Below are 12,994 nucleotides of genomic sequence, written 5' to 3'. Positions count from 1 at the left end.
ACTCTTTTAGCTTATGGTATACAGATTTTATAATTATGAAGTATTTGAAGATACTCCAAGAAATGACATCACAATGAGCAAAAAATACAGATGAAAGCGCAGGTAGGCCATTTAAATGAAAAAAAAACGTGGGTAAAATCTAATTGACTAATTGCAAATTTTAATGAGCAGATAATTCTCTACAGAGGTAAGGCTGAAGTCATCTCACAGATGGCGGGATGCAGGAGCAGTTATCGAAATAGAGCACATCTGACTGTATGGCTGATAATACCCCCTATTCTGGTGACTGCAGCCTCTGGGGAGCCACCTCTCTGTTAATTAACGTACACAAATAGTCAGGAGATCTTGAAGGTTAAAAAAAATCAAGTCTAATTGCATAAAGCCTTGCACCAGACACTCAAAAATCCATGAATATGAAATTTAAAGCCATTGATGCGAGTACATTAGGATATTGATGCTTTGTAGCCAACATGGTGAAAACAAGACATCAGAGAATCCTTTTATTGATTTGCTTTGTTGTTGCATTAGAAAAGTTGTCTAATGTACTCCAGAAGTGTGGTAACGTATATATTCATATGAGATGTATTTCCATTTCATCATCTATTATTTAAATCAAAAAAAGCCCTTTATATACAAGTGTAAAAAAATAGCAACGCTTGTCTCGTCTGTAACTGTAACTACATGGCAACGCTGCAGTGACACGTGGCCCGTGGACCCTAAACACACCAGCACAGATTTAACGCAATGAGGAAAGAATGCTGCTAATTTTGCAGACACTGTATTGTTTCTGTTTTGCTTTGTTTGTTTGTTTGTTTGTTTGTGTGGTTTGAACCTACTGTTTTCTCCTCAGGCTCAACCATAATGGGGATAGATAGCAAGTGACAAGTGACAGGGATGTGTGAGCCAGATCTCTCTCTCACTTTTCCGCTTGCAGATTGACAAGCAGGGGTAGAGAGCTTGCTTTAATTGCATGTGACGGCCGATCACGCCGGCAGAGACCTCCGAGCCCGTACAAACTCACCTGAGAAAAGGGGTGAAGAAGGTGGTGGGCTGGAAACATCGGATTGACACCCTCCCTGGGAGCCATTTGCTTGATTGCACCCAGCTCACCTACATCCCACACTACCACCGCATTGCATCACATAAGTCAAAACAAATATGTTTTGAGCGTGCTTAACAGTCACCAGCTCCTTTGAGTCAGGCAACTTAACCTCACACTTAAATCCATTAATGCTTGCTCTTTGCTTCCGCGAGGAGAAGCAATCTGCATGAAAGTATTTATACGGTGCAAAATAAGGGGAAGGAATTAGGGGATTAGAGACTTAAGGAAGTCTCTCATCTGTAGCAGTTGTTATTCTTTTTTTTTTTTGGGGCGACCAGGTTATGAATCAGGCCAGCATGGTATGGATCTGATCCTGTTATTTGGAGTGCAGAAAATATATATATGGTCTTCATCCCTCCTCAAAAAGCAAAAGCAAAAGCACAGAAATAAGCGAAACCATGAGAGCGAGACGTTAGACAACATGGTAGGAGAGAATGAGCAAAGCCTGTACTGCAACATTCTTTGATCAAAGGAAGAGGAACTGAGGAATACTGAGCACCAATGCCTAACTAGAGTTTTTTTTTTTTTTGGCGGCGCTGTCTGTTCGAGAAAGATGGAAATCTATCAGCAGGAGCATGGAGCCACAGGAGCGTGTGTCCTTTGAACTTGGGATTGTTCAGCCAGCAAAAAGCCATGACTGCACAGACAAGAGTAGAAAAATCCAACAAAAAAAAAAGGAAAGAATGAGTGGGAGATGGGTAAAGTGCGACTGAAAAGCTACACCAGTTAGAAGGGGAGGACATAAAGAAAGCAGGAGTATGAAGCAGAATCACTCAACGGTGATGGCGTAGCTATTCATTAAATACGTTAGATACAAAGAGTGACGAAGGGGAAATTAAGCTGCAATTTCATTTTATCATCGATGGCTTTCCACATGTTTTTCTGACCGCTGGCTGAATATGAATTTGTCCTTCTGCTGGAGGCTCAGTCCTTCGTTCAAAGTGTTGGCTCAGCCCTGCTAAAGTGTCATTTAGCAAACAAATTAATCTCTAACACTGTTAAAACTATTGCTAAAAAGAGATCTAAACACTGCCACGACATGAGGGGGGGGTGAGAACTGTACCACTGAAACTTCTAACGCCACACTTTAGTCAAATATTTCCCAGCTCTTCCTATCTGTGCCCGTAGGCTACCCCAACCAGCGCGAACCGAAATTGAGGGAATTGCTTATTGAGTAACTGGAGGAAGAGAGAAAATGAGAGCCATGATGATAAAAAGATAACGACAGCTACTTTACAAACACCAAGTCCCAGCAGCACACGGCGGCACCAGAAGAGCTGGAAACACAGCAGCTTTGATTAACACCAACAAAATCTCTGCAATCAGATCCAATGGAGACTTTAACACATGGAGGGCTTCATTAGCCTATCGGCGTAGCTGGCTGGTGTAGGCTGAGAGGCATGGCTTGGATTCTGTCAGCCTCTGTTGTCGCAGTCAGACGTGTTGCTGATAAGGTTATCTATGGAACGTCTTCAGGTGGCCTCGCAGGGTGCAGCCCCCGCATTAGCGCTATACTTATTTATGTATACGGGACAAGTTAATTGGGAGTTCAATTATCAGGCAGTGAGCCTCCTCCCTCTGCCCTAACTCACCCCCACCTCCTCCCTCTGTGGTTGCCAATGGGAAGATAGCGCAATTATCGCCATGATGTACGACTCTCCTTGGTGTCCTCTGCTCTTTGCCCCAGCCCCGTTCTGTCACCGCCCCCTCCCCGGCTATTACAACTAAAATTCAACGTCCCGCCTCACTCAACTGGCACTGTGAGACATTTAAAGCACTATGTGCAGTCTATCTCAACATCTGTGAGGCATTATCACGAGCATCATTTAGGCCGGTTCTTACCAACGTTTTTTTTTTTGTTTCCGAGGACCTACTTTTTGAAAATGACAAACCACCGTGACCTACTTCACAATAGGCCTCGTCTATAAATTGTGAGGAAAGTGAATTTGTGCATAAATGATCATTTTTTTTGTGCTACTTCCACATCATCTTGTATTCCTCCCTTTAGTAAAAACAAAATGCATTTTAAGTCAATTAACAAATGTGTTTCAAGCTCTCAACTACCCATATTTCATCTGCAGTAAAGGCGTGAAAATATTCCAACAGGGAAATGTCTTATGCTCAACACAAACCATACAACCGTTACATACGGGCAAGATTCTGTGCCAATGACAGATTGGCTTATTTACAGGAAGTGGAATTATGACAAATTCATAGTTGAAAAGTATTCACAGTTCAAAATGGCATGGCGTGCAGCCCTTTTGGAAATCATACCGACTTGTAGTCACAACCCCGTTTCAAACTAAATGTTCAAGTATATCACAGGTCAAAATGTCACGTTTAGGGCTGTGAATGTGGCTGACCTTGTCTCAGCTTGAGACCAGAAGAAAGCTCAGTTTCCTATCTGAATGCAATTTAGTACCAAAAAAAAAAATGATGTTCAAGCTTTAGCTAAAAATGATGTCGGGCTGCAGCATATAAAATGCCACGTTCATGGGCTGTGGTGTTAAGAGGGGTGCTGAGCCCTTATCGTTCATGAATTACAACAGCTGATAAACCCAGATTACTCTGGCCTGTCGGGGAAAATAGCATCTGTTCATGGCAGACCGTGTTAAAACATCTCTACAGGCTATAAAAGGGACGGTGTGTATTTGAAGCTCACGCCTTGACTCCCTGAACGCAACGCTGTCTCTCTCTTCCTCTCACTCTGCAGCTAGAGTCCTGCCTGAGGTCATGACTCCGGGCGTAGGTGGGGGGGGCGGGAGCTGCCTTCCCGGCAATGCAGGGCGCAGACCAGTTAACTGCAGGGCTCCTCGGGGAACCAGGTCTCTGCTTTATTCCAACATATATAATAAAAAGTGATGATGAAAGTGAATTGGAGAGTAGTGAGCAGTAATGAGCTAAGCAGCTGTTTTTCGAACACCTCTCTATATGGCGCTGCCAAGCGGAAAAGGGCTGCTGCATCAACCTTTTTTCCTCATAAATGGTGATACAGTGTTTTTATTCCACTGCCAGAGAACAGGCAGAGAGTGAGGAAAGATAACATCCAATTTTCTGTGACACTGCCAGATATAATTTCCCTTCACAAGCTAAAAATGCCAAATTCATTCCAACGCTACAAAACTGATTCGGTTAGGGAGGATTACCTTTCAGATGTAAACCACAACTGACTACTGACCACGTCCGACAGTCTAATCAATGTTATATAGCATTACTATGAATAGGAATTTTTACACATCCCTGGATTAACACAACAAACCAGAATATACAGAGAGAATCATATTAGCAATGAGTAATTGCTAATATGATTCTCCTGTGTCGTGAAAGCAGCAGCAGCTTCTGTCCTCCATCTGTGTCTACGCAGGACGAGTTCAGGGACAGTGCCGTGTGCAGGTCACCCGCAATTCTGGGAGCGCTTCGAGCTCAGCACACAATCACTGGAGTGATGCAGATAAAATGAAAAAAAGAAACCAACATGAAATGTTAAAAACAGGCTTGGGGCAGCGGGTGTGTAGAGCGTTAATGCAGCCTGGGTGGACAGCTCTATTAATTAGACCCGTATCAGTTCGAGAGGCGCGAGACGGGTGAGTGAGAAATGAGAGGCCTCCTGTGTAGCCAAAGATTTACATCTGAAACAGAAGAGCGTGATATTACAGAGTAATGTGGTGATGTAAAGGTGCACTCCTGAACCCAGTGACATCATTGTTGGGTGTGGTTACCAGTCTAGCCTTGTGTTAAGTCAGTCTGTCACTAAATAAATCTCTGTCACTTTGGAAATTGCCAGTATCTGACCTTCTAAAATCAATATGAAAGTCATTAAATTCACTAACCGGTGCATTTGCAAATTGATACAGTGAAATGGCCACAGAGATCAATGAACTCAATATGTGCTTATTGTCTTTTATTCCTGAGTGCAGTGTTTTCTGAGTTGTCTCATAAGGAAAATATTTATCCAGTTTTTCTTTGGCTGGATGAATTAGTTTTTTGTTACTGAATTCTAATGAATTTGCAGCTCAAGTCTGTCTAGTCAGCTGTATGGGAGCATTATGGGGACATTAAAGAAAACGACCACGACAAACAGCTTTAAAGTCAGGTGTAAATCCGTTTTCATTGCAACCTAAACGACACAATTTGCTGTAATAACTACATTAATTTACTCAGTCATTTCCACAAATGAATTTAACCTCTAATTATCCTGACTTGAGAGCTCGTAGCTGCCTTGCTCGGCGCTGCCTTTCGGAGGTCAGCAAGAGAACAAAGCCAGGGTCGGCATCAATTATAAAAAACAATGGCCCACAGAGGCAAATAGCGGCTTTAATTACAAGCCCTAATGGAAAAAAGGCTGCTCATAACGACTTCAAAATGTGAGCTAATTGCAGCAGAATCCATGATTGTGGCAGGGAGACCGCACCTACACACATATGTAACGCACTTAGAATGGTTTTTTTTCTGTGATATCAGAAATATGTTGCACAAAATTCATCAGGCTGATTCTGTGATGTTCACCATCCTGCTCAAGCAGCCTCCCACTTACAATATTTGCATAAATGAGCAAAAAGCAAACTTCAGTCAGTGCCACACGTGGATGAAGGGTGTTAAGAACTGAGTGTTGAAATGAATGCAACAGGAGGAGCCAACTCTACAAAGGGAGCAGTGGCATAAAAAAAAAAAAAAAAGTGTGCTTAAGAGAGAGATGAGATGGCACAACCTCCTTAAATTATAAAACGTCAGCTGTCATATTCAATATTCCAATTTTGAAGATTCCACTTTGCGCTGACATTCATCATCGCAGAGGATTTCAAAAAGTCTGGAAGACAATATTTTTGTTGTAAATTAGACCTTTTGCGGCTAATAGCTTCCGTTTCAATCATTTGTCCCGACCACACTGTGGGCTGTCAGACTGCGGTTTTTTGAACGTGCATCTTTTGAGAACATTTTTGTAACACAATGTGGTTGCGATCACGTGGTTAAAGCCTGGCTCTTTTCCTTTCCATCTCTACTTCAGGCACACTTGAAAGCATCTCCTTTGTGTCAGACTCCATCCTCTCTCTCTCTCTCTCTCTCTCTCCTGCTGTAATATGTGCATCAAAGCCATGTATTCATGGGCATACAGCAGCTATTAGTGGTGAGGAAAACACACACTTTCTCTGATCACTGTACTCCCCCCCCCCTTCTCAGTGCCTTGTCCATCTAACCGTTAATAATGCTGACATTATACTTAACGCGTGCTATCAATTGTCATTATTAGTTATTCATTTGTTGTCATTAAAACTAGATTTTATTCCCACTTTTTTTTTATATTATCTCTACGCTGTTGCACAGCACAGCCAACATTAGTCACTGTCATCAATCTCCAAGAAACTATAACTGAGTAACTGATCAATACACTGGGTTTTAAGGGGGTTTGATTTCAATTTTGAGTTGTTAAGAAGCTTTTCAACAGAGTTTAAATACACTGAAATAGAGTAAATTCCTTACCAAGCCAAATTTGGCTGCAGCCTTCAAAGACTTTTTGATTGGCAATTGATTACATGTCACTGAAATGAGGCTGAATGCCATGATAGAATTCTACCTTTAATCCAAAAATATATCCAAACAACTTTAAAACTCCAAAACAGCATATTAAACAACATCATCAATCTATATTCATATGTTAAGCCCTTTCTTTAAATGCCCTTTCTTTGGCTCTCTTTAAACAACAGTTGCCTTTTACTTGCCCTGCAATTTCGTCTAATTATTCGGTGTCTGTTTTATTTTTATTTATTGTTTTTTCTGTAAAAGCCCATTAGCTCTTGTTTTTGGTGATTCACGCCGCAGTGCTTCTTTTCCACCCACATGTAGGCCTTCACAATAACAGTTTCTCAAATCTAGTGGCAGCCATACTAAATGTTCATGCTTTCATTAGTAACTGCTGCATCCTGAAATATATATCCTTGGAAAGAAATTTGCAGTTATGTGGAAATAATTAGCTCATTACTTCCTTTGTATCTAAAGCACATTTTATGGTTTGATGTTAGTGCTTTTCTCCTTTGTATGTGCTTTGCAGCATTTCTGGATTTGGCGCGTATTTGTCCTTTAAACGATCAGTGCAACCAAAGGTTATATGAATACTTTTTACCTTAGAAATAACATGTCTAATAGAAACATGTCTAACGAAGAAAATAACCAGAAAGAGATGTCTGTTGTCACACCGTCTATCACAGTGAGCTGTTAAAATAAAATGGGTGCAAAAATCAAAATATAATCCAATTTTGCCAACTTTTGTCAACCAGAAGTATTAAAAGTGATAGCTTCTGCAGTTTGGCAAAACAATTTGACTGTAGGCAGATTTCATATCACCCACCTTTACCTCCAGTGCTTTAGGGTGGAGGCAGAAATCTCACAGACTGATATCTCAAAACCTGGCTGCATAAAACCAATATTATCTGCTTGGGTAGCTGCGACTAGACAGCAATAAGTGGGAAAATGTGTTTTCTTCTGCGACATGAGTGACTCTACCTTTTAATTCTGAGTATGTGTTTAATGTCTAGGAGCTGCCGTAAAATAATAATTGCATGTTTGGTAGTTTTTATTATAAATCTCTGGAGAGGAGCATCGGCTAAATGCCTAAATGATCAAGTAGTACATCATGAATCATTTAGTACAAGACACATGAATATACATTGCAAGTCCCACATCTCATCAACTCTTCCTCTCTGATGCGAGCGGGCAGCGGCCCTTTAAAAAACGAGCTTTACATGGACGTGCCCCCTTCACCACAGAGCTAGCACAGCGCGACGTGGATTTGTTAGCACAGACATCTAAAAGTGTCTTAAAACCAACTGAAAGAGAGAGAGAGAGACCTTTACATTCCCACCCACATGTTAGATAAAAGGAATAAATACACCGCTGCACTGGCAGTCAGCCATAATGACCCAATTAACAGTCGTCAAACCCAAAGAAGATCGCTGAAAATAAATTAACACTGAGGAAATGAATATCTCCGTGCTGTCTCCCGTTTTTTTGCTCTCGACATTTTTCCACTGTTGATCAACCTGATTTCCTCTTGTTCCATTTCTCTCCTCCTTGCCTCCATCTCCAATCTCTCCCTCTCTCCATTTCAAAAGGACAAATGTTTCCTGCAGTCACTGTAGCACTGCATTGGTATTCTGCTCTCAGTTTAGCCAAGAGCCGGGCAGCAGTATCTGCTTCCAGCAACCACACAGCAATCTGACACAGAGCACAGAGAGAGAGAGAGAGACAGAGAGAGAGAGAGAGAGAGAGAGAGAGAGAGAAAAGGCTTGAAGAATGAAAGTAACTGAGAAATACGGGAGAGAGAGAGAGAGCGCAAAAGACCTATATGGTGGTCCATCAGTGACATCATTGCTGCGCTATAGACAGCAATAACTCATCCACAAGAAATGAAGGATTCTGCTTCTGTCTGGCGTCTTCAGAGAGCAATAGACGAAACAATACAGCATCTCGAGCTGCTAATCTACATCAATACAACAAGGCTTTGATCTAAATCACGGCTGCATGATTTTATTCTTATTACTTCAGATCTATCAAAAGTAGCACTCCAATCAAATTTGAACAAAATATTTTGTTTGGGTTGATTTATCCTTCGGTGCTGTCAAAGCTTATCTGAGGGTGCCACAAAAAGACAAGGCTTCAAACAACTGGCACATAACTGCTGGCAAAGTAGTTATCTACCTTTTGAAGATTCAGTAATTACAAGTCGTTTCATCACACGGGACACGGTAGGGGCAACAGAGTCTATTGATTATTAGGAAGGTTGTGATGCAATTTTAAAAGGTACATATAACAAAAACTGGAGATAATTTAGGATGAAGGGCTTCCCCCCCCCCCCCATAATAAATGAACAAGACAGAGCAAGCCATTTGTGATGGCTGCACCGAGAGCTAATTCGCAAGCAAAGTGTGTGGAGATGCAGACAGTTTGAAAGAAAAAGAGGAGGCAGATAAGTGTGGAGGGAAGAGACGCAGAAGTAGGAAGTGCTGACAGTGGGTAAAGGTGAAAGAGAGATAAGTGGAGTAGGGGAGTGAACTCGGGAGACACAAAGAGGGGGAGGGAGGTGAAGAGAGATGGAAAACCCAGATAGCCTTGAAAAGAGGAGGTAGGAGGCGGGTTGAGGGAAATGCTGCGGGACGAAGAGAACTCGAGAGATGGATGAACGTTAAGGAGAGGGAAAAACCATAGATATGGAAATGGGATGTGTCAGTGAAGGAGGGAGGGAGCCAGAGGTGTACAACAGAACAGAGTTTGACATGAGCTGACAGCACAGGAGCACATCCCAAGAGCAAATGAAGGCAAGAGCAGGGTGTATGTCAGAGACAATAGGCTTGGAGAGACAAGAATGAAGACAGAGAGAAAGAATAAAAAAGAGGAAAGAAAGAAATACGAAGAAAAAACAGGTGAGACCCATAATGTGGTTTTGCATTTGAAGTATTCTTGTGTTATAGATATTCAGCACCTTTGAATTTAAGGATCGTTGTATTTTTTTTCTTAAAGGTACATTCAAAGTAGCACCTGCGCCACGTCTAAAACACGTCTAAAGTGTTTTTTTTTTCTTCAGCAGCCCAATCGTCCTTAAAAAAAAAGCTCTTAAAAACAGTTTTGACATTAGGAGATTGAAAATGACAAAATGCCAGCCCAAGTTTTGAGACAGCGTCTCACCCTCCACCTCACCAAACCAACATCTCAACTGTTAAACCCTCCTGGAACGCAGACATCCTGATGCCTCACATCAAAGAAAATGAGGCACTTTTGACTTTTCTGGAAGACACTATGAAAAGGACAAGCAAAGACCATTTTAGTACAATTTATACGCATCAGAACTTGTGTTACTATGCAGAATCTCTCATAGGGCTGACCCCCCCCCCCCCCCCCCCCCCCCCCCCCCAGGAGAATGAATTGCAACAAAGTGACCAAGAAACCCCCAAAGGCAACAATCAACCTCCAACATCTCATGATGAAATTGGGGTTTTGACCACGCAAAAAGGGGGTATCTTTACCTACAACAGATTAATGTTAGCTTACCATGCCAAAGGGTTGTACACCCTGCTAGACATGTGTATTGCACAGAAAGTCAGGATATAGTAGGTACGCTATGATGGATTCTTACCTTCCTTGCAGTACTTCCCCTTGAAGCGGGTGTGGGTACAGTCACAGTGAACCTCTCCATACTGAATAGAGCAAAACCCTCCATTGAAGCACGGGTTCTGTTTGGTGCAGAGGTACTCCAGGTCGCTCTGAATGCCTTGGCTATTTAACAAAGTAGGAGGCATTTCCCCCACCTTCAGATTGGAGATCAAACCCTGGAAGGGTGGCTCGTACTTCACTGTGCTAGACGTCAGCGCAGAAAGGCGGACATCAGGTGGGATCCCGCCCACAAACAGGTCACTGACCACTGCCATCTCCTTCCTCTTGGACTTGACCTCAGCCACTTTTGTCTCTCCATCAACCATCAGGAGGGTCTCACGGAAGTTGCGGGTGAGCAACACCATGTGCCAGCGGTCATCATTCACCCGCGTCTCCATGTGTAAAGTGGCTGGCTCGGCGCAGTGGATGGCAAAGCGCAGCTGGAGGCGTCCACCAGCGATCAGCAGCTCCAAGAAGTCACAGTTGCCACCATCATCCAGGTAGAGCACCAAGGCTTTGCTGATGTTGGTTTTGAGACTGAAGCTCAGCTCACCCACTGATCCAGCTTCCCAGCGTCCATAGCGTGCCCACTGGCCGGGCGCCCCTCCGAATTCCAGCATCTTCACTGTAGTGAGCAGGCTGAAGAGGGCCAGAGGCCACAGGGGCCAACACAGGAATCTTAACCCCCTTGTCATGCTCAAAGGTCCCAAGATTCACCTTCTCTACTTGATGCCTTAAAGGTTTAATGAAGTACAGAGGTAAAGCCTAGTTCTGTTGCGGCTTACAGTTTTCAGATGTAAACAACAATTATTGTATGTCGCTGAACTGGGATATGAAGCTCACTGGGTAAAGTAATCCTCACAGGGGCCCTACTCCAATTTTCAGGACAAATCAGCAGTTTTTTCCTCTTCTCTCTGAAGCTCTAATTCTTGTCCTTATCCTGACTCTCTCCTTCGTTTCTCCATCAGTTGGTGCCTCTGGGACTAGGAGGAAAGGAATGAGGAATAGCGGGAGAGTAAAAGTGGGGGGGGGTATGATAATTTCAACACAGCCGTTTTCTTCAAAAGCCTCTTGGTCTATCCTGGACATAAAATAGAATCTCCGTCTCTAGAATACAGATCTCAGTGTAATTTCGAGGAAATCTGAGCTGCCGCCAAAAGCTTGGGGGAAGAGTTATCCAATTGTGATCTTTCTTTAAGGGGAGCACAAGCAGAAGAAAATGAGCAAAAGAGGAGCTGTCGAGTAGATGAGTATCAGAGGTTGCTGGTGTCTGCTGGAGCATACAATGCTTTCATGGTTTCAGCGTAAACCCATTCTTCTCCAGAGACTTAAAAAAAAGCTTGAAGCTCTCACGCAGGTATGGGTCCCATTGTTGTGGTGGCAGGTGGGGATCTGGAAAAAAACACAAACAACAACAACTGTTAATTACACGCAAACATGTTCCATTCTAATTTATCAATTACTCTTGATATTATCGGAAGGTGTATTTACAAAATATTTTTTTATCTTTCATCCAGTTTGCTTTCGTCTGCAGTTGTACTATACTAAATATAAAAATCCCTAGGCTCTTCTCAGTTGAAAGCTGACACTTCAAAAAAAAAAAAGTTTGTCTAGTGCCAAGCATAAATAAGCTCCCTGAGTTTTGCATGACTCCATACTTTCAAGAGCGACCTGAGCAATATGACTGCTTGACATCTATCGACATAACTGAGAGGGAGGCAGATGGGAAAAAAAAAAAAATGCACTAAACCTTAACATAATGGTTTCATATGCAGTAAAGACGGCCGACATCCATACACACTTTTTGGCCAATCAGCAATAGAGTGTATTTGAAATATCACACTTCTCCGTCATTGCGCAGACACACAGTATGGACATGCTTATGCAAACACACACATCATTAAATCAAATGTGATTCAGAGTGGAGTGCTGCAGAGTCAATAGCTATCTGAATAGCCGGTCTTGACCCTGGGGCTCGGCCTAATCCCTAGCCATTATTTCTTGAGTGCAATCTAATTTACATCACAGACAGTCTACAATTAAAGCTAGCTACCCCGGCTCATGTTCCCTTTCGCTATCCTGCCTGGTTTCAAAGTGACACGAGCAAGAGGTGGGAGAAATACAGTCACTGAGGAAAAGGGGCTGCACACTTGTGATGTCAGAGGGGCGAGGTTTAACGTCGATGAGAAAGATGACGGAGGACAAGGGGGGGGGGGGGCATACAGAGCAGTGAGAAACAGAGGAGCGAGGAGACATAAAATCAGAGCCAGTTTTCTCTGATGATGATGATGATGTTCATATTGGCAAGAAAGAGTAAGTAATGCTGCCTTTACATAGAACTCGTGACGTTGTATTTCTGACATGGGAAGCACATTACACATCATACTTGGCATTCAAGTGATAAGTTAGGAGAAAAATTGCTCAGGGATTGACAGCAGTCATTCCAAAAATACAAAAAAAAACCCACAGTAAAAAGGTTACTAACATCCACAGGCTCTGACATTTTAAACAATGTCTGCATGTGTCACAACTGTTGAACATTATGGCCTCATAGTGAATAAATGATATCTTAAGTAACACAATTGTAACAAAAGGGTGACAATGACATTGTACTTGACCAAGTCCTCTTGACCATTCCAACAAAAGCCAACATGTTTCACATGTGGTTGTGTTGTTTGGTTTTAGCTAAGGATGGATTTTGATGATAAAAAGCTCAACTAGTGATTCGACGGTAGGAAACCAATTAGTGTT

At 42.5% G+C, this 12,994-nt stretch overlaps 1 protein-coding gene across 1 annotated transcript in view; it reads right to left on the bottom strand.

Moving 5' to 3' along the window:
- Positions 1-10,938, bottom strand: part of nrxn2b (neurexin 2b) — a 520,316-nt gene extending 509,378 nt beyond the window's left edge. The window contains exon 1 of the mRNA XM_070854280.1: positions 10,227-10,938. Within this exon, the coding sequence (XP_070710381.1) occupies positions 10,227-10,938 (712 nt within the window). The remainder of the gene's footprint in view (positions 1-10,226) is intronic.
- Between the last annotated feature and the right edge of the window lie 2,056 nt (positions 10,939-12,994).

The sequence above is a fragment of the Pempheris klunzingeri genome, chromosome 23, assembly GCF_042242105.1.
Source record: "Pempheris klunzingeri isolate RE-2024b chromosome 23, fPemKlu1.hap1, whole genome shotgun sequence".
Classification (NCBI taxonomy): domain Eukaryota; kingdom Metazoa; phylum Chordata; class Actinopteri; order Acropomatiformes; family Pempheridae; genus Pempheris; species Pempheris klunzingeri.
The sequence above is the reverse complement of the archived record's forward strand: the minus strand, read 5'-3'. Positions and strand labels throughout refer to the sequence as shown.